This window comes from Hyperolius riggenbachi, chromosome 9, assembly GCF_040937935.1.
Source record: "Hyperolius riggenbachi isolate aHypRig1 chromosome 9, aHypRig1.pri, whole genome shotgun sequence".
Lineage (NCBI taxonomy): Eukaryota > Metazoa > Chordata > Amphibia > Anura > Hyperoliidae > Hyperolius > Hyperolius riggenbachi.
The window spans coordinates 32808544-32826984 of record NC_090654.1 but is presented as its reverse complement, the minus strand read 5'-3'; the positions used below and the strand labels follow the sequence as shown (position 1 = coordinate 32826984).

The 18441-nt window shown below is 46.1% G+C and overlaps 1 protein-coding gene across 2 annotated transcripts; it reads left to right on the top strand.

Annotated features, from left to right (window-relative positions):
* The first annotated feature begins 624 nt into the window (after positions 1-624).
* On the top strand, positions 625-17542 carry LOC137532180 (protein S100-A4-like). 2 transcript variants are annotated; one of them, XM_068252410.1, is made up of 3 exons: positions 625-766; positions 7627-7764; positions 17364-17542. In XM_068252410.1, exons 1-3 carry the CDS (start codon positions 758-760, stop codon positions 17499-17501), a joined length of 285 nt encoding a protein of 94 aa, XP_068108511.1. In that variant the 5' UTR covers positions 625-757; the 3' UTR covers positions 17502-17542. The 2 variants fall into 2 exon arrangements, with proteins under 2 accessions (XP_068108511.1, XP_068108510.1); XM_068252409.1 differs by lacking the exon at positions 625-766 and adding an exon at positions 4060-4170.
* The last annotated feature ends 899 nt before the right edge of the window (positions 17543-18441 follow it).

Here is an 18441-nt window from a genome sequence, read left to right as displayed (position 1 = left end):
CCATCGGGGCCCTTGGGCCAGAAGGGCCCCTGAAGGGCCCTCCCTCAACTGCAGTATTAGCTCTCTATTGGTCCTGTACTCATAATAATCCCTTCTATAGATACTTTGAATAGTAGTAATCATTAACAAGCTGCTCCCCATCCTCTTCTTGCACCTCTGACACTGTAGTTGCCATTGGCAGGTTTTGGTGCGCTGTATCAATTGTTACGTGTAGAGTTCTTAGGGTGGGGGGGCCATGTAAAACTTGCATCGGGGCCCACAGCTCCTTAGCTACACCACTGGCTATGCAATATACAAAAGGACTACCTAACCTTTCCAAAGCAAAACAGCAGTGTTGATCAGTGATATCATCTGCATTAACAAAGGGATTCCTTCCTGTTACAGCAAATCAGACGTACACATGACGTAAGGCTTTTAGTTTCCCGCTAACCCTGTAATTATCTTGCGTGATGCTCTGATACACTGGTGTGCGGAGTGACTGATGATGATTTTGCCTGGCCGGGGTTAACTTCTCTTGCAGACGGAAAACTACTAAAGTTTTCCAGAAGTTTGGCAGAGAGTTTGTGAAAGGCCGTCCCTCTGAGAAGAGGAGCCAATGATGAGAAGAGGAGTCAGGGCATAGTCCTCCCTGCCCCCCACCTACAGGCACTTTCATGTGGGCTTTGCTCTGGGAGTGGCACTGCCAGGATTTCTCTATATAATGGGTGAGACTCTCTCTGACAGATACATTGGCTGAACTCTCCTCCCAAGTGCAACAATGGCCCAGGTAAGTGTTGCCTCGCTTCTGCAGCCATCTCGCTCTCTGCCTGATACGTATTCCCAGACTAGTGCCATCACCAAGTGCCAGGCACAGTACCGCTATACCAGGCACTGGGCTTTGCAGCTACAGATGCAGTTAGTTTTAGTGGCTGGCTAGTGTAATGGTTAAAGTGTACCAGAGACGTGAAAGGCTAAAGATTTGATACATACCCTGGGCATAACAGTGGGGCCCCAGGGCAAACTTAACCCAGGGGCCCTCCGACAGACACCCTCGACCAAAAAGCAGCATTATGGGGCCTATTGTAGCAGCCAAATTTCCCTACTGGGCCCTTTAGCAGTGTAGCATCTCATCTGCCCACCAGCACCAGTGAGACACTACTCTGCCAAAGGCAAGCGCTGATTTATTTACCTTTCCTGGCTCCAGCGGGGGCGCTGTTGCGTCTCTCCGCACGGAGATAGGCGAAAATAGCCGATCTCTGTCAGGTCCGCTCTACTGCGCAGGAAACTTGCGGCTGCGCGGGAGAGCGGCCCGACAGCGATCGGCTATTTCCGCCTATCTTCGAGCGGAGAGCCGATACTGCACCTTCGCTGGAGCTGGGAAGGTAAATATTTACATCCCCGCTGTTTGGGGAGCTCTATCGCCGCCGCCATGGGACCGAGGAGGATGGGGGAGGCCTCAAGAGGATCCGAAAGCTTCCCCCACCCGAGCAGAGCACCCCCCAGGGGAGTTTTTTTTCATTACAGGTTTTCTTTAAGCTTTTCACGCCTCTGGTTTACTTTTAAGGGCTCTGCCTCTGACACAGGAGACCTGGGTTTGAATCTCGGCTCTTCCTGTTGAGTAAGCCAGCAGCACCTATTCAGTGAGGAGACCTTGGGCAAGACTCCCTATCACTTCTACTGCCTACTGAGCATGTCGTAGTGGCTGCAGCTCTGCTGCTTTGAGTCAGGCAGGAGAAAAGTGCAATATAAATGTTCGGTGTCTAGGGGGACACAGAGCGCCTACACAGGCACAATCCAGTGAGCCTCTGTGCACTAGGTATGGTGGCAGTGGTGTAGCAATAGGGGGTGCAGAGGCTGCGACTGCACCAGGGCCCTTGGACTGAGGTGCCCTCCCTCAACTGAAGTATTAGCTCTTTATTGGTCCTGTGCTGGTAATGATCACTTCTATAGATACTTTGAATAGTGGTAATCATTAACAAGCTGTTCCCTATCCTCTTCTTGCACCTCTGACACTGCAGCTGTCCTTGGCAGGATTTGGTGCGCCGTATCAATTATGTATAGAGTACTTGGGGGACTCAATATAAAACTTGCACTGTGGCCCACAGCTCTTTAGCACCACCACTGTATGGTGACACTGGTGACTTTAGTCCCCCTAATACCCAAAACGATCAATTTCTGATGAAGTTCAAGTTGGGCTTTTTAGAAGATCTCTTTTCTCCGCCCCTTGACCACCCCACACCCACACAAAATAACTTTCCTATCCCATCTCAAAGGCGAGACTGTTTCTCAGCTTCCCCTGCTGTCATTGGAAAGAAGCCCATGATAATCCTACTAGTTAAAAGAGCACCACAGCGAAAAAAGTGAACAATTAAAATCTGACAGAAGAAATAGGTTTTGGACTAGTCCATCTACCTATGGAGGATTCTCAAGGTTTTTTTTTTCGTTTTTTTTTTTCAAAAGCATTTCCTGAACGGCAGTTGCAAAGTCTGACTGACAAAATAGTGTGCAGACATATAGGGAGGCTGGCTGGTATCTTTATAGTTTGGCAGTTAAACTGCCGTTCAGGAAATGCTTTTGAAAACAAAGAAAACCCTGAGAATCCCCCATGAGGAGATGGAATAGTCCAAAACCTGTCAATTCTGTCAGATTTTAACTGCTTATTTTTTTTTTTCGCTGGAGAAGTCCTGTAAGGTGGCCTTTGCATCAATATCCGGACTATTCGATTGTTTGAATCTGCTAGAAATCGATCACACCAATAATTTCCCAACTGCCAGTCTGCAGCAGTTGAAAGAAGTACAGAAGACAAGGAGTGAGTACATTATGGCAGCTCTTATTGGTTGCCGGTGTGGGATTAGCAGCACTGGGCATAGCTGTTACCCATTGCTGTCTGTACAAGCTGTAGTCTCTGCATTCTTCGTATGGCTGGATGTCGTCCAAACTCCTGGGTGTGGCTCTGCTTCAAATATTGTGAAATACAGAAATTGGATTTACATGAAGTCTGTGTGTGACTTTTACATTGCACAAGTGATGAAGATAATAATGTGAGGGGATCATCAGAAAAAAAACCAATACATTTATTTTTCATATTGTACATGGTTCCTCTATACCTTCCAGACAGTATAGGATTTCCCTCTTTGCATTTGCTAGTCTAGTTTGCATTTCATTTCCTGTAAATAGAACTAAGCATGCAAATAAGGTATATAGGATCCCCTCAGCATCCCTTCGGATGTGTGTACAGTCTTCGTACCTCTGCAGTGCTGCTTTGACTATTAAAATTCATAGCTGAAGGATTGACACACCCAAAACAAGTCTGGTGGACGTAAAGGGCCGACCCAGCAAAAAAAGTAAGCAGTTAAAATCTGACAGAACTAACAGGTTTTAAACTAGTATATCTCCTCATGAGGAATTCTCAGGATCTTCTTTGTTTTCAAAATAATTTCCTGAATGGCAGTTTAACTGCCATAATATTAAGATACCAGTCAGAATCCCTACTCACTTGCACACTGTATTGTCAGTTAAACTGACAATCAGGGAATGCTTCTGAAAATAAACCATGAGAATCCCCCCATGAGGAGATGGACTAGTCCAAAACCGGTTGTTCTGACAGATTTGGCACTGAGGGGTCCTGGAAAGAGGAACCGTAATGACGTATAGAAGAATGCAGTAAATGATTCAGGAAACTCACTTTTACATTACATATCCTGGATTCAGTATCAGAAACACTGCCTATAGCTACTGCATGTATTGCTGTATATTGGTATGTAGACCGGTTACCCTCCCACTAAGGCTTAAAGGGCCACTATTGCAAAAATCATACAATTTAAAATACATGTTAACACCTACAGATACGTATGTTTCTTCCAGAGTAAAATGAGCCATAAATTACTTTTCTCCTATGTTGCTGTCACTTACAGTAGGTGGTAGAAATCTGACAGAACTGACAGGTTTTGGACTAATCCATCTCTTCATGGGGGATTCTCAGCCATTATTTTTTTATAAAGACACTCCCTGAAAAGGATTTATACAATGATGCTGGCCAGCCTCCCTGCTCGCTGCACACTTTTTTGGCATTTGGACAGAGCAACTGCCATTCACTAATTGCTTTCGAAAATAAAGAATACCCTGAGAATCCCCATGAGGATATGGGCTAGTCCAAAACCTTTCGGTTCTGCCAGATTTCTATTACCTACTGTAAGTGACAGCAACATAGGAGAAAAGTAATTTATGGCTCATTTTACTCTGGAGGAAATATACTTCCTATTTGTATGTATTTACATGCATTTAACATTTTATGGTTTTTGTGATAGTGATCCTTTCACCTGTGCACCTTATGTGGAATTCTTCCACCCAATAGCATTCTGGGAGACCAGAGATCTTTTCCACCGGCTTTAGAACACTCAGTAATGTCACTTACAGCGCATAGAGTAAATCTCCTCATGGGGGATTCTCAGTTATAACGCAACTTACTAAACTATAGCTGCTGAGTCAAACTGCCAAAACTGTGTGCAAATGAGTAGGAAAGCTGGATGCCATCGTTGTACAGATTCTTTCCAGGGAGTGATCTCTAATTAAAAAAAGGGGATACTGAGAATCCCCCATGAGATGGACTAGTCAAAAATCTGTCAGATCTGTCAGGTTTTTTACTATCTACTGTAAATGACAGCAACATAGAAAAAAAGTAATTCATGGCTCATTTTACCTTGGGAGATGTGTTAATTTTTTATGTATGCATTTTTAGATTGTAAGCATTTTCACGATGGTGCTGCTTTAGTAGCACATGCAAAAAAAAAAAAAATCTAGTTTAAAGCCATTTCTGTGGTTATGTAAGATAAGCTCGGGGTAGGAATTAGTTTTGAGCAGTTTTTGTGCAGGCGGGAGCCTTCCTTATGTCAGCAGCTGCTGGGGATATAATGAGGTCTCTGTGTGGCTGCTGTGAGCTGCGTAGGCGGCGGCTGAGCACAAACCCAACCGGACAAACCAACACAACATGATGCAGACACACCTCTCTATAAACACGGCCTGTCATTACGCAGCGTCTCTTTCCCATGGAGGCGGGAAGGCCTGGATCACCTCACAGGAGGGTATAGGCACAGATGTCCTGGCACCTTAGCTTCGCCCGCCATGAACCTACAAACCCCCCACCAAACTGCCAGGGCCAGATTTCTGGAAAGGCCACCAAGGCTCGGGCCTTGAGTGGCAGCTGGCCAAGGGGCGGCTGGACATGGAAGAGGGATTGCTGCATATGGAAGAAGAGGCTGCAAATGGAATACAAAGGTTGCAAATAAGGTGCAACACATGGAAATAGGCAGCTGCTGCCCAAGGCACCTGTATAGAAATGAAGGAGGCTGCTGTACATGAATGTCAGACATGGAAAAGGGGGCTGCGCAGGGAATAGGAGGGGGTGCTGCACATGGAAGGGAAGCTGCAAGAAAGTTGGCCTAAGGGCAGAAAAAGTATAAATTTGGCCTTGCAAACTGCACCACAAGTGTGCTGGCTGTCTCAGCTGTCACTTCTCCCTTACTTCCCTTGCCTGTCATAGGCAGCTATGGGTGCCCCTTAGTATTAGGTAGCCAGAAGTAGCCTCAATATTAGGTACCTAGAGGTGCCCCCAAGCATTAGGTAGCTAGAGGAACCTCAGCATTAAGTAGCTAGAGGTGCTCCTGACTGAAGGGAGATCTCGTCAGTGGAATGCTGAGAGCTGGGTGAGTAACCTCATTTACGCTCTGCTCTGGACTCTGCATAGTGAAGGAGGGAGGCGCTTGGGGAGGGGAGTGAGCCGCGTTTCCATCATCAGGCGCCTGTAGGCACGTGCCTATAGTGCCTTATGGTATCCTAACCTCAACCCTCCTACTCTCCACAACTAACCTTAACCCTCCTACCCTCCACGGCTAACCTTCACCCTCCACAGCTAGCCTTAACCCTCCTACCCTCCATGGCTAGCCTTAACCCTCCTACCCTCCACATCTAACCTTAACCCTCCTACCCTCCACGGGTTACCTTAACCCCTTCTCCACGGGTAACCCTAACCCTCTTACCCTCCACAACTAACCTTAACCCTCCTACCCTCCATGGCTAGCCTTAACCCTCCTACCCTCCACATCTAACCTTAACCCTCCTACCCTCCACGGCTAACCTTCACCCTCCACGGCTAACCTTAACCCTCCTACCCTCCACAGCTAACCTTAACCCTCCTACTCCGATAGCTAGCCTCAACCCTCCTACCCTCCACGGCTAACTTTAACTCTCCTACCCGATGGCTAGCCTTAACCCTCCTACCCTCCACAGCTAACCTTGAAGTGAACCAGAGACGAAGCACCCTCATGTATTTTACCATATATTTCAGTGGGTATATTAGAGAGAACACCTACCCTGCTCTCTGTTTCGTTCTTCACTGCTCAGCCTGCTTGTTAGCAGCCCTGATAAAATCCCCTACTGAGCATTCAGTCTGGCTTTGCTCAGGAATCATTATAGCTGAGTCATTATAGCAGAGCCAGAAGGAAGGGGGCAGGCTTGGGCTTGAAAAGACATCAGATAAGACAGACACAGCTATAATGATTCCTGAGCAAAGCCAGACTGAATGCTCAGTCAGGGATTGTATCAGGGCTCCTAACAAGCAGGCTGAGCAGTGAAGAATGAAATAGAGAGCAGGGTAGGTGTTTTCTCTAATGTTCCCACTGATATGGTAAAATACATGAGGGTGCTTCTTCTCTGGTTCACTTCAACCATCCTACCCCGATGGCAAGCCTCAACCCTCCTACCCTCAATGGCTAACCTTAACATTCTTACCCTCCACAGCTAACCTTAACCCTCCTACCCCAACGGCTATCCTCAAAACCTCCTACCCTCCATGGCTAACCTTAACCCTCCAACCCCTCTGGCTAGCCTCAACCCGCCTACCCTCCATGGGTAACCTTAACCCTCCTACACTCTATGGCTAATCTTAACCCTCCTTCCCCCACAGCTAGCCTTAACCCACTCTCCACAGCTAACCTTCACTCTGTTAGCCTCATGGCCAGCCTTAACCCTCCTACCTTCCACAGCTAACTGTAACCCTCCTACCCCCACAGCTAACCTTAACCCTCCTACCCCCACAGCTAACCTTAACCCTCCTACCCCCATAGCTAACTTTGGGCCTCCTACCCTCCACAGCTAACCTTAATCCTCCTACCCCGATGGCTAGCCTCAACCCTCCTACCCTCCATGGCTAACCTTAACCCTCCGATCCCCCGATAAACACTAATTGTCAAGTCGCCATAGGTTCCGGATCCAGGAGCTTCATGGTCCCCGACTTTCGCCACGTAGCCCTGCCCCCTCTGAAAATGGCATTGGGTTTTCTCTACCTTGAGTAGAGGGTTTCAGTAGGGGGGTGGGGGTACACGCCACAAGCTGGCGGCCAAGAAGAACCGACTGACTTGCAACAAGAAGACCCGGCAGGTAATTATAACTTTACAGGAGAAGAGGATCTGTTCAATATGAGTCATAGGCTGGGTATCCTCTTTAACTTGGGGAGAGACCTTGGAAGTCATGTTAGCCAGCTCTGAGGCCCTAGGCAATTGCCCAGTTTGCCCTGCCAGCTAAACTGTCCAGTAATCCAATAAGGAGGCTCGTAATACCATTGTTATTATTTGTTTCTTGTTTTGTCTCCAGCAATGTGGTACCATCGAGGACATGATGATCGCACTGATTCAGAAATTTGACTTCTATGCCAAAGGTGACGGAGATGGCAGCTCCCTGAACCAGGATGAACTGTGCAAGTTGGCGGAGAAGGAATTCCCCTCTCTCTGTGTGAGTACGCCAGGGGTTACCAGGAACTATGCCTATGGCACCAGGGAGTAGGTAAACTTAGGCAGTGGGGTTAGGGTTAGACAGCGGGGGTGGAGTGGTTAGTAGACATGGCTCAAACCACCGGTTTTCGGTTTGCGAACCTCGAACTCGAACTTCCCAAAAAGTTTGTAAACCTGCAAACTTTTCGAACCGCAATAGACTTCAATGGGCAGGCGAACTTGGAAAACTACAAACACTGTTTCTGGCCACAAAAGTAATGGGAAAGATGTTTAAAGGGGTCTAAGACCTGGAAGGGGGCATGGCGGAGTACTATACATGCCAAAAGTCCCGGGGAAAATTACGGATTTGACACAGAGCAGCGTTATAATCCCTAAAAGGCAGAAATCGCATTGCATGCTAAATTGGAGGCCTAAAGTGCTTGAAAACATCTTGCATGTGTATACATGGATCAGCAGTTAGTGTAAGTAGTGTACTGCTTCACACTGACAGACCAAACTCACTGTGTAACGCACCGCACACAGCTGTTTGTGTAGTGATGGCCGTGTTGGACTGGTGCGGACTGGTGCCCACCATGGCCAGAGTGCAGGCGATGGCAGTTTTCAAGCCCATATGGTCTCCAGGCTGAGGTAGCTCAATGACAGAACAACAGTGACTGTCCAGCTGATCGAATTTGGTCTGTCTACAATGAAGCAACGACCTTATTATCTTGTGTGTGCCCCCCCCCCAACACACTCATATAGGTCATTGCTTCATTGTGATACGCAAGCCCCTTCACCGCGGCAAGGTAATGATCACGAAGGGGAATTGACACATGTACATGCCTTTTGTTTTGTTGTTGCAGCCGCAGTGCAGCCAGGAAAATTAGGCATATACACGCACCAGAAAAATTATTAGTATGTTTGGTAGCAGCCGCTGCTAGCAGCAGCGGCCATAAAAATTCAGGAATTCACCTTGAGTCCTGGACCCTGTTGGTGGTGGTGGAGAAGGCAGTCAAGCGGCCTGCAGGCAGAGATGCTGTGTGGGGAGTGGGGACTGACTTAGTCTTGGGGCAGACAGTCACATGGCGTGCAGGAAGAGATGCTGTGTGTGGGGACTGACTTAGTCTTCGGGCAGGCAGTAGCCCTCCGGGATCCATGTCTCATTCATTTTGATAAAGGTGAGGTACTGAACACTTTTTTGACCTGACTGCTGGTGGTATAATACAATGTGCAGTTACACAGGTGCAGTGAAAAGGTATGCACTGACTGCCGCTATAATACAATTGTGCAGTCACACAGGTGCAGTGAAAAGGTATGCAGTGACTGCTGGTATACAATGTGCAGTCACACAGGTGCAGTGAAAAGGTATGCAGTGACTGCTGGTGGTATAATACAATGTGCAGTCACACAGGTGCAGGGAAATGATATGCACTAACTGCTGCTATAATACAATTGTGCAGTCACACAGGTGCAGAGAAAAGGTTTGCAGTGACTGCTGCTATAATACAATTGTGCAATCACACAGGTGCAGGGAAAAGGTATGCAGTGACTGCTGCTATAATACAATTGTGCAGTCACACAGGTGCAGGGAAAAGGTATGCCGTGACTGCTGCTATAATACAATTGTGCAGTCACACAGGTGCAGGGAAAAGGTATGCAGTGACTGCTGCTATAATACAATTGTGCAGTCACACAGGTGCAGGGAAAAGGTATGCATTGACTGGTGGTGGTATTGTATAATACAAAGTGCAGTCACACAGAGGCAGTGAAATGTATGCACTGAATGTGCTAGGCCTGGTGCAGTACAGCAATTAGCAAGGGCAAGCCTGCGACAGACAGGGCTGTATATGCAGTGTCAATGGCACACACACACACACACACACACACACACACACACACACACACACACACACACACACACACACACACACACACACACACACACACACACACACACACACACACAAAAACACATCAGAAGAACAATAGCTCTCAAAGAGCTGTTTTGGGGGGCTTTTCATCAACAAATATCAGCAAGGAGCAATCTAACAGACCTCCTAACAATATCGCTTTCCCTATCTCTCCAATGTCTCTCCCTTCTCTCGCTAATACAGCAGCACACAGAGTGAGAACATGGTCGACGCTGCTCCCTTTTATAAGGGGGGGCGGGGCTCCAGGAGGGAGTGCAGCCTGATTGGCTGCCATGTGTCTGCTGACTGTGATGTAGAGAGGGTCAAAGTTTAGTGAAAATCTTAAAATTTAAAACACATACAAATAAGAAGTACATTTCTTCCTGAGTAAAATGAGCCATAAATTACTTTTCTCCTATGTTTCTGTCACTTACAGTAAGTATTAGAAATCTGACATTACCGACAGATTTTGGCCTAGTCCATCTCTCCATGGGGGATTCTCAGCATGGCCTTTATTCTTTATAAAGACACTCCCTGAAAAAGATTTATACAAAGATGCTGGACAGCCTCCCTGCTCGCTGCACACTATTTTGGCAGTAGGACGGAGAAACTGCCATTCACTAAGTGCTTTTAATAATAAAGAAAACCCTGAGAACCCCCCATGAGAAGATGGGCTAGCCCAAAACCTGTCGGTACTGTCAGATTTCTACTACTTACTGTAAGTGACAGCAACATAGGAGAAAAGTAATTCATGTCTCATTTTACCCTGGAAGAAACAAATTTCTTATTTGTATACGTTTATATGCATTTAAAATGTTAAGATTTTGTGACAGAGGTCCTTTAAAGGGGCACTATTGCTAAATTCTGCATTTTACGGTATTTAATAAAAAAATATGAGCAATGATAGTAATATTTGACATACTTATGGTGGCTGATTATAACCTATTTTACACTGAGGGAGTAACGTCAGAAGATACATTTACGTGGTTCCAATTTAGACTAAACCATCAGCCTGCAGGAGGCAACTGTACCAGCTGTGTATGTGGCTGGTACGTTTCACCCCCTGCCCTGTTCTTCAGCAAAAGGATTTTCCCATCTTGTAACTGCATTTTAGTGCAGCCCTTCTGCCTAACAGCCGTCGTACAGCTCAGGGCGGCGCCGTACGGCTCTGTAAATAATGCTGCCCGCCGAAGTCCCCTTCAACTGCTAAAGAGCATGTGTCCTCAGCGCTGCAGTCGGGGATCTTGTGTACAGCCAAGAGCTGGTCTCCATGGCAACGGACAACAATGTCCGTGGCTGTGCCAGTAGCTCCCCCACGTGAGGCCATGGCCGCACATGCTCAGTGGTCCTTTACCTAGCCAGTTGGCTGGCCGGAAGAGGGTCGTTGCGGGGGCTGGAGGGACACATAGTGACAGCGCGGGCACAGGGTGGCTGCAGGGGACTAGTAGAAGCCCCAGGTAAGTTATGATTTATTTTTTTCAGTTTAGGTTTCCTTTAAAGAGAACCCGAGGTGGGCAGATGGGACATAGAGGCATGCTCTCTGCCTCCTGACATGCCTCTGTGTCCCCACACCGCTGCTCTCTGCCCCCCCCCCCCCCACATGGCCGCACTATAGCCCCCCCCCGAGATTACATTATTTGTCACTATCTCGGAGGTAAACATTGAGAGAAATTCCCTGTTCAAAACGCCCGCCAGGGGCGTTCCTATAGGGTTTCCTGAGCTGCCTTTGGGCAGCTCTCTCTCCATGGCCACGCCCCCTGCCGCTCCCCTACCTCCCTGCACGCTGTGAATGACACACAGTCTCTCGTTGCAGCGTTGTGACCCAGAGGGTCACGATAGAAAGTGGGCCAGTGCAGCCCACGGGAGCAGCGGGGAGCTGCGTTTTTTGCGGCTACCTGATCCGCTCAGCCACGTGGATCAGGTAGCCTTTTTTTTTTTTTTAACCCATCTCGGGCTCTCTTTATTCTCCAGTTTAGTCCCAGGCAGTATAGTTATGTGACAGCCTAAGATATCTTGATAAAAAGGGCTCTTTTAAAGGTGGGTGGAGATCCTGTTCCTGTATCAGGGTACACAGAGAAATGGATTATTTATTTCTGTTATGTAATGATGATGTATTGCATTCACAGCACAAAGAACAATTCACTGTCCCTCCTCAGAGAGTTCCCAGTCCATTGTGTTATTTATGTGGCCTGACGTGACTTTGGAAAGAATCTGCTTTAGGAAGGAACCTGGAGCGACCTCACAAACAAAAACGGCATTGTGCTTGTCAATGAAACCCCCATTATGCTTTCTGGTTGCTTGAGAGTCAATGTTATAAATAGACCTAGCTAAAAAACAATATTATACCCCTCTCTATATACATACCATAATGTACCCTGACCAGACGTCCCATTTTACCTGGGACACATCCCACCTTCAGGGTCCCCTGTCCCAGGCTGCAATGTGACCCAGGTTATGTCCCACTTTTGGCCGCCAGGTGTCCCAGCCGTGGGACTCTGTGGGACTCTGTGTCCGTATGAGGTAATGTTTGCTCGTTTGCGGAGTCTGAGTAATTGTTTTCTGCTGCATTTCATGTGTCAGAGGTAACGGTAGTTGCATTTCATTTGACGGAGGTAACGGTTGCTGCAGTTGTTATTTGATGGTCATAGAGACTGCATTTGCTACTTTGGGGTTATTGTTGCAGCATTTGGCATTTTAGGGGCTAATGATTATTAAATGGTATGCTAATACTGTAGCATCAGCAGCTTCTGCAGGTTTCACACACAATCTAATCCCACCATAGTCATAGTCTAATGTCCTATGATATTATTTTGTATTTATATAGCACTGGCATCTAAGGCAGCTCTTTACAGAGAATGTAGTCATGTCCTTGGCAGAGCTCACAATCTAATCCCAGCCATAGTCAATGTCTAATGTCCCCCCATATCATTTTTATGTATTTATGTAGCACTTGCATCTTCTGCAGCACTTTACAGAGACATAGTCATGTCATGGACTGACATCCATGATGCAAAACTCTCATTACATCACATCATTGAAGTAATACTGCTTTCGTATGTGTTTGGGGAACATTGCCTATCTGTGTTTTGGGAGGAAACTCTGTTCCACTGTCTCAGAGTTACATTACAGTTTGCTCCACCCACACCATATCATGGATACGCCCATGTTTTGTGCCGCACTGGCACTAGATACGCCCAGCGCGCCGCACTGCCCCCCCCCCCCTTCCAGGTTTAGCCAAGAAAAATCTGGTCACTGTACATAATGGTCCGATTCACACTTGCTTTAAAAACGTATCCATGGGTTATGTTTTTAAAGCTTCGCTTAAACGCAGGAAGCGGATCCTGTGTTAAAAATGGGATTCGCTTCCACTTGTTACAAAACAGGAACGTGAGATGGAATGCAGAGTCCCAACTTGGCACATTTTCCCGGGCCTGGATGGGAAAATGTGTCTAGTGAAAGTCTATGAAGACGGACACTGTCTGTTCTCACTAGGCTAGATGCAACATCGCCCATTTCGCCTGCATCCACGTCGCAGCTGTGACGTCATACTCACTTGTCCCGCCGCCCATCAATGTTTCTTGGTCCCTTCTAAACAGCCCGGTGGCTGGGGGATCATCATTGGGCTGCCAAAGAGCAATGGGAATACTCAACAACAGGGAGAAATGTCATTGGTTCATGCTGGACCAATGAAAATTCTCCCTGTTGCTAGGGAGAATTGGCCTGCTGCAGTCTATGGAGAGCTGCATGCTTCTGCTGGCCTACGGGCTGTCCGAGGGGCGGCGGTGACAGGTGAGCGGCGGTGCGGATGTGCGGACACGTAACAGATGAGCTGTGGACACGAAACAGTCGGGTGTATTTGTTGCATGCAGAACGGATGGTACTCTTCACGCCTCACAGATCTGCTTTCCATTTCCATTCACTCAAGTGTGAACAGCCCCAACTCTGTATTAATGATGATGAAATACAGTGATTAATAACAAATTAAGACAAAGGGAAGACTTAACTTAAAGAGAAACCGTGACCAAGGATTGAACTTCATCCCAATCAGTAGCTGATACCCCTTTTACATGAGAAATCTTTTACTTTTCTCAAATGGATCATCAGGGGGCTCTGTATGGCTGATATTGTGGTGAAATCCCTCCCACAGGAAACTGTGAGGACCATGGTCCTGGCAGTTTCCCATCTGTAAACCTTGTTGCATTGTGGGAAATAGCTGTTTCCAACTGCCAAAACAGCAAGCAGCATCTACTTGCAATGACATCACCTGCCAGCAGTAAATATGTCACTATGTGATAAATGTCAGAATGTAAATCAATTAGAGGAAAGATTTTACAATGGGCAAACACTGACTAAATCATTTATACATAATTATTGTAAAAATAAAACACTTTTTTAATTACACTGGAGTTCCTCTTTAATGTAACAGGTTTATTACTGTATAAGGCCTCTTGCACACTGCAAGCGATTCAGATTCAGATTCCGCTTTTTAATCTGTTTTTACTTCCGATTCAGATTCAGATTTGCAGTTTGCTCCTTGCACACTGCAAATCTGAATCTGAATCGGAGGTAAAAACTGATTAAAAAGCGGAATCTGAATCTGAATTGCTTGCAGTGTGCAAGAGGCCTTAAGAAGTGTAAAAGTAGATATATGCATCCTGCAAGGCCAGGATTTTTTTACTGGTTGCTTGAGACGTCTGGTTAACTGGGTTTTGGATAACAAGGGTTTTTACTGGGTTTTACGCAGCATGTCAATGTTAACTTAGGTGGCGGTAAGCACGACGTGGTGGCCAAAAATGGTCTGATGGTTATTGTCACATTTACTTGAGAAATGCACATGAAAGCATTTTAAAGTGAGATTAAACTCAAAATTAAATGTTTGCTCTAAAACATTAAAATGTAAAAAACAGATATGAAACACTATAAGACTGGTCTGATGTCATTTGAAGGCATATTTACACTTTACTGAAGCTAATTGATAACATTACCATTTCAGGACAAAAGTGAAGTGAACAGTTTGAGGATTAACCCTTCCAGTAACTTGAAAACCATTTGGTTTCTTCTTGTTTTTTTATTTTGCTATTAGTTTTATGACGTGTTTAGAGCTTCCTCCCACTTTTAAGGCAGTAGTTTTTTCACTGAGGAGACTCTGCCAGTGTTACACTTGAATTTCCACTTCCTTTTGGTCTGTTGATGGACACCAATGGGAATTGACAGTGGAAAAATGTATATACTGTATTGCTAGTATTCTGTCTCCCCTTGGTGCACATAAATAGATCAATAGGAAGCAGGGCTGCTCGGATACCCCTTTTCGGTATCCGGATCCGATTTGGATCCGAATACCCAGATATCTGATCCGGGTCGGATATCCGAGTTCAAAATTTTCTGATCCGAATCCAAATTGGATATCCGACCTCAGTATCCGGGGTATCCGGGCGGATTCGGATATCTGGATAGAAAAACCGGAAGCGGCCTTTAAAGTGCTTTAAAAACTTTTTTAGAGTAAATGAGGCATGTCGCATCATTATTTTGTAAAGGGGAACACTAATTGATGATGTGGGGACTTAAAATCTCCCCCCCCCCAAAAATAAATGGCTGTCAATTAACATCAGGACTAGGTTCCAGACAGCGGTCGTGCAGCCCACATTGTGTCCAAAGACACCTCCAAAAACGTATGCAGCAATTGTGTTTTGGGTTAAATATAGGTGGTATCAGCACAGCAGCAGTGGCCTGTGGCACCCTGGCAGTGTGAGCAGCAAATACAGCAGGAGCAAGGCAATGCAGCAGCAGCAGGTGTAACGTCTGCCAGGAGCATGCCGGACCTGGCACTTGGCATGTGGCACTTTGCACTTGGCACGTGGCACTTGGTATGTGGCACTTTGCACGTGGCACTTCCACATGCCACGTGCAAAGTGCCACATGCCAAGTGCAAAGTGCCATGTTACACGTCCCAAGTGCCACGTGCCGAGTGACAGGCAGACAGCAGAGGAGAGGACACTAACTGTCACACTGGCAGGAGAGAACACTAACTGTCACACTGGCACTGCTCACAGCACAGCAGTTCTGTAGAAAGCTAACACAGCAGTACTACTACTCTAACAACTACTAGCACTGACTGCAGTACTACAGTACTAACTACACAATAACACAGTAATCCTATTCCCTACTGGACTTCATCATCCCTCCTCGGTGGGACGCAACTGCCGTGTGAGGAGGAACGCAGCATCACTGATGACGCTGCGCAGCAAGGACCCCTGTACCGAAGCTGGCAATGAAACGGACACCTATTGTTGTCCGTTTCTATGGTTACCAGCCTTCGCTGTTTGAAGTTCGTAGTGTAGCGGCTGGATAAAGCAGACACAAGCGCTGTAGCTGTGTCCTGCTGTTTATTGCCTAATTGTGTTTTTTTTTTAAAAAGTATTTTTAACCCACTGCCGGTCCTTGCTGTGCAGCGTCATCAGTGATGCTGCGTTCCTCCTCACATGGCAGTTGCGTTACACCGAGGAGGGGTGATGTAGTCCAGTCTGCGCAGCAGATGAAATTCTGCTCTTTACGGCGGATGGGGGATTTGTGTAACTTCACGATTGTGCGGTTGAGATTAGGAACAATCCAAACGACGCAGCACAGAGGGGTAACCAGTAACGGCAAATAACTCAGCAGGGACAGATGCCTCCTACAACTAAATGGATTGTCCTGAGTCGCGTCAGTAAGGTAAATCTGCCAACGTGACTCTAAAAGTAAACAAGCAGTATGTCAGTGTAAAAAAAAAATGAAATGTCACCTGCCTCATTACATGTAATCTACTATGCTCTACATACACCTACAAATATTACAGTGACTAAAAAACAAAGAATTTAACCATAGTGCCCCTTTAAGTCTGTCCCCACTCAGGCTAAGAAGTCGCTCTCCGTAGAAGAAAAATAAGGGTGTCCACACCCATCCACCAGGTGGATAATGATATTTGTAGTAGTTACAGAGGCGCCAGCAGAATAAAAATTAGTAGTCTATTAAAACCAAATACAAGACCAGGAGTAACGAAGAAGGTTGTGCAGATAGGTGCAGATAGGTGCAGCGCCTCTGCACAACCTCGGAGTTACTCCTGCTCTTGTATTTGCCTGAGGAAGCGGGCTTGGGGCCCGCGAAACGCGTTGCATAATTTTATGTGGAGTACTGATTGTAAATATATATTTTCTGGATACCATATATGGTGGTTGTGTCATATATTTTGGGGTGACAGATGCACCCTGGTCCCCCAATTTTTTATTTTAAGTCCATGCCTCCTGCAAAATAAATGCAAGGGTTTCTCAAGTTCAAAAAATGATTTGTATAAAATAGGGGTTCCTTCGAGATCCAAAAGTTATTTTCAGGATTCCTTCAGGGTAAAAAGGTTGAGAAAAGTTGCTGTAGACTAACATGATATGCTTTGATTAATAGTAAATACCTCCTTCTACAAATGTCTCACAGGCCAGCAACATTAAACATTAAATTGTATAAAAAAACAGATATGAAACATTATTAGACTGGCCTGATGTCATGCATATTTACACTTCACTGATGCTAATAGATAACATTACTATTTCAAGATAAATTATGAGATTGACTTGTAATTAAGTCATTACTGAGCAAATAAGGGAGAGAAAATTCTGTATTTCCCACTGGATAGAGCAGAAGCTTGATTAATACTAACTACCCTCTTCTACGACATGTCTTACAGGCCAGCAAAAAGAAAGACGAGATCCTGAAGAGCGTCATCATGAAGATGGACATGGATGGAGACAAGAAGGTTACGTTTGACGAATACATGATTTTCCTCAGCTGTCTGATCATGATAATACAACAGCAGCCACAGTAGAGATCCAAACACCGGGAAGGGGGGGTGGGGAGGGGGGGGCAAGCCTTAGAAAGTGTCATATACAATGTCTGTTATTAAAAAAAAGTTTTGGATACATCTTCTAATGCATCTTTATTTCTCCTGATGTTACGTATTAATATCCGAAAGAATTCACTTGTGTGAAATTATTTTTGTATAGTATTTATGTAGCTCTGACATCCACAGCACTTTACAGAGCATACCGTCTTGTCACTAACTGTAAAAGGGGCTCACAATCGAATCCTTACCATAGCCATATGTCTATGTATGTATAATGTAGTGTATGTATTGTAGTCTAGGGCCAATATTAGGAGAAAGCCAATTAACTTATTTGTATATTTTTGGGGTGTGGGAGGAAACCAGAGTGCCCAGAGGAAACCCACACAGACACAGGGAGCGCATACAAACTCCGTGCAGAGAGTGCCCTGGCTGGGCTTCAAACTGGGGACCCAGCGCTGCAAGGCAAGAGTGCTATCCACTATACCACCGTGCTGCCCAAGTGTGAAATGAATGGAATGTGATGTCACCAAGGGTTACGGGAGGGGCAGAGGAGTAGCTAGGGTTTTCAGCACCCGGGGACATAGACAGTTTTTGTGCCCCCCACCCCCTTAACAAAATGGGTGTGGCCATGCATCAGAATGCTGTTGCAGTCATGGGTGGAGTCAAATGTACAATTGCTGTATATGTATAGCCATATGTGCCCCCCTTCCCCCATTTAGATGGATAAATGTGCCCCCTTCCCCATTCAGATAGTCTGAGGTGCCCCCCTTCAAATAGTCAAATGTGCCCACTTTAGATAGCCAGATGGGCCCATCTTTCCCCCATTTAAATAGGCAGATGTTCCCCATTTTAGATAGCCAGATGTGCCCACCATAGATAGCTAGATGTGCCCCCCTTTAGATAGCCAGATGTGCCCAATTTT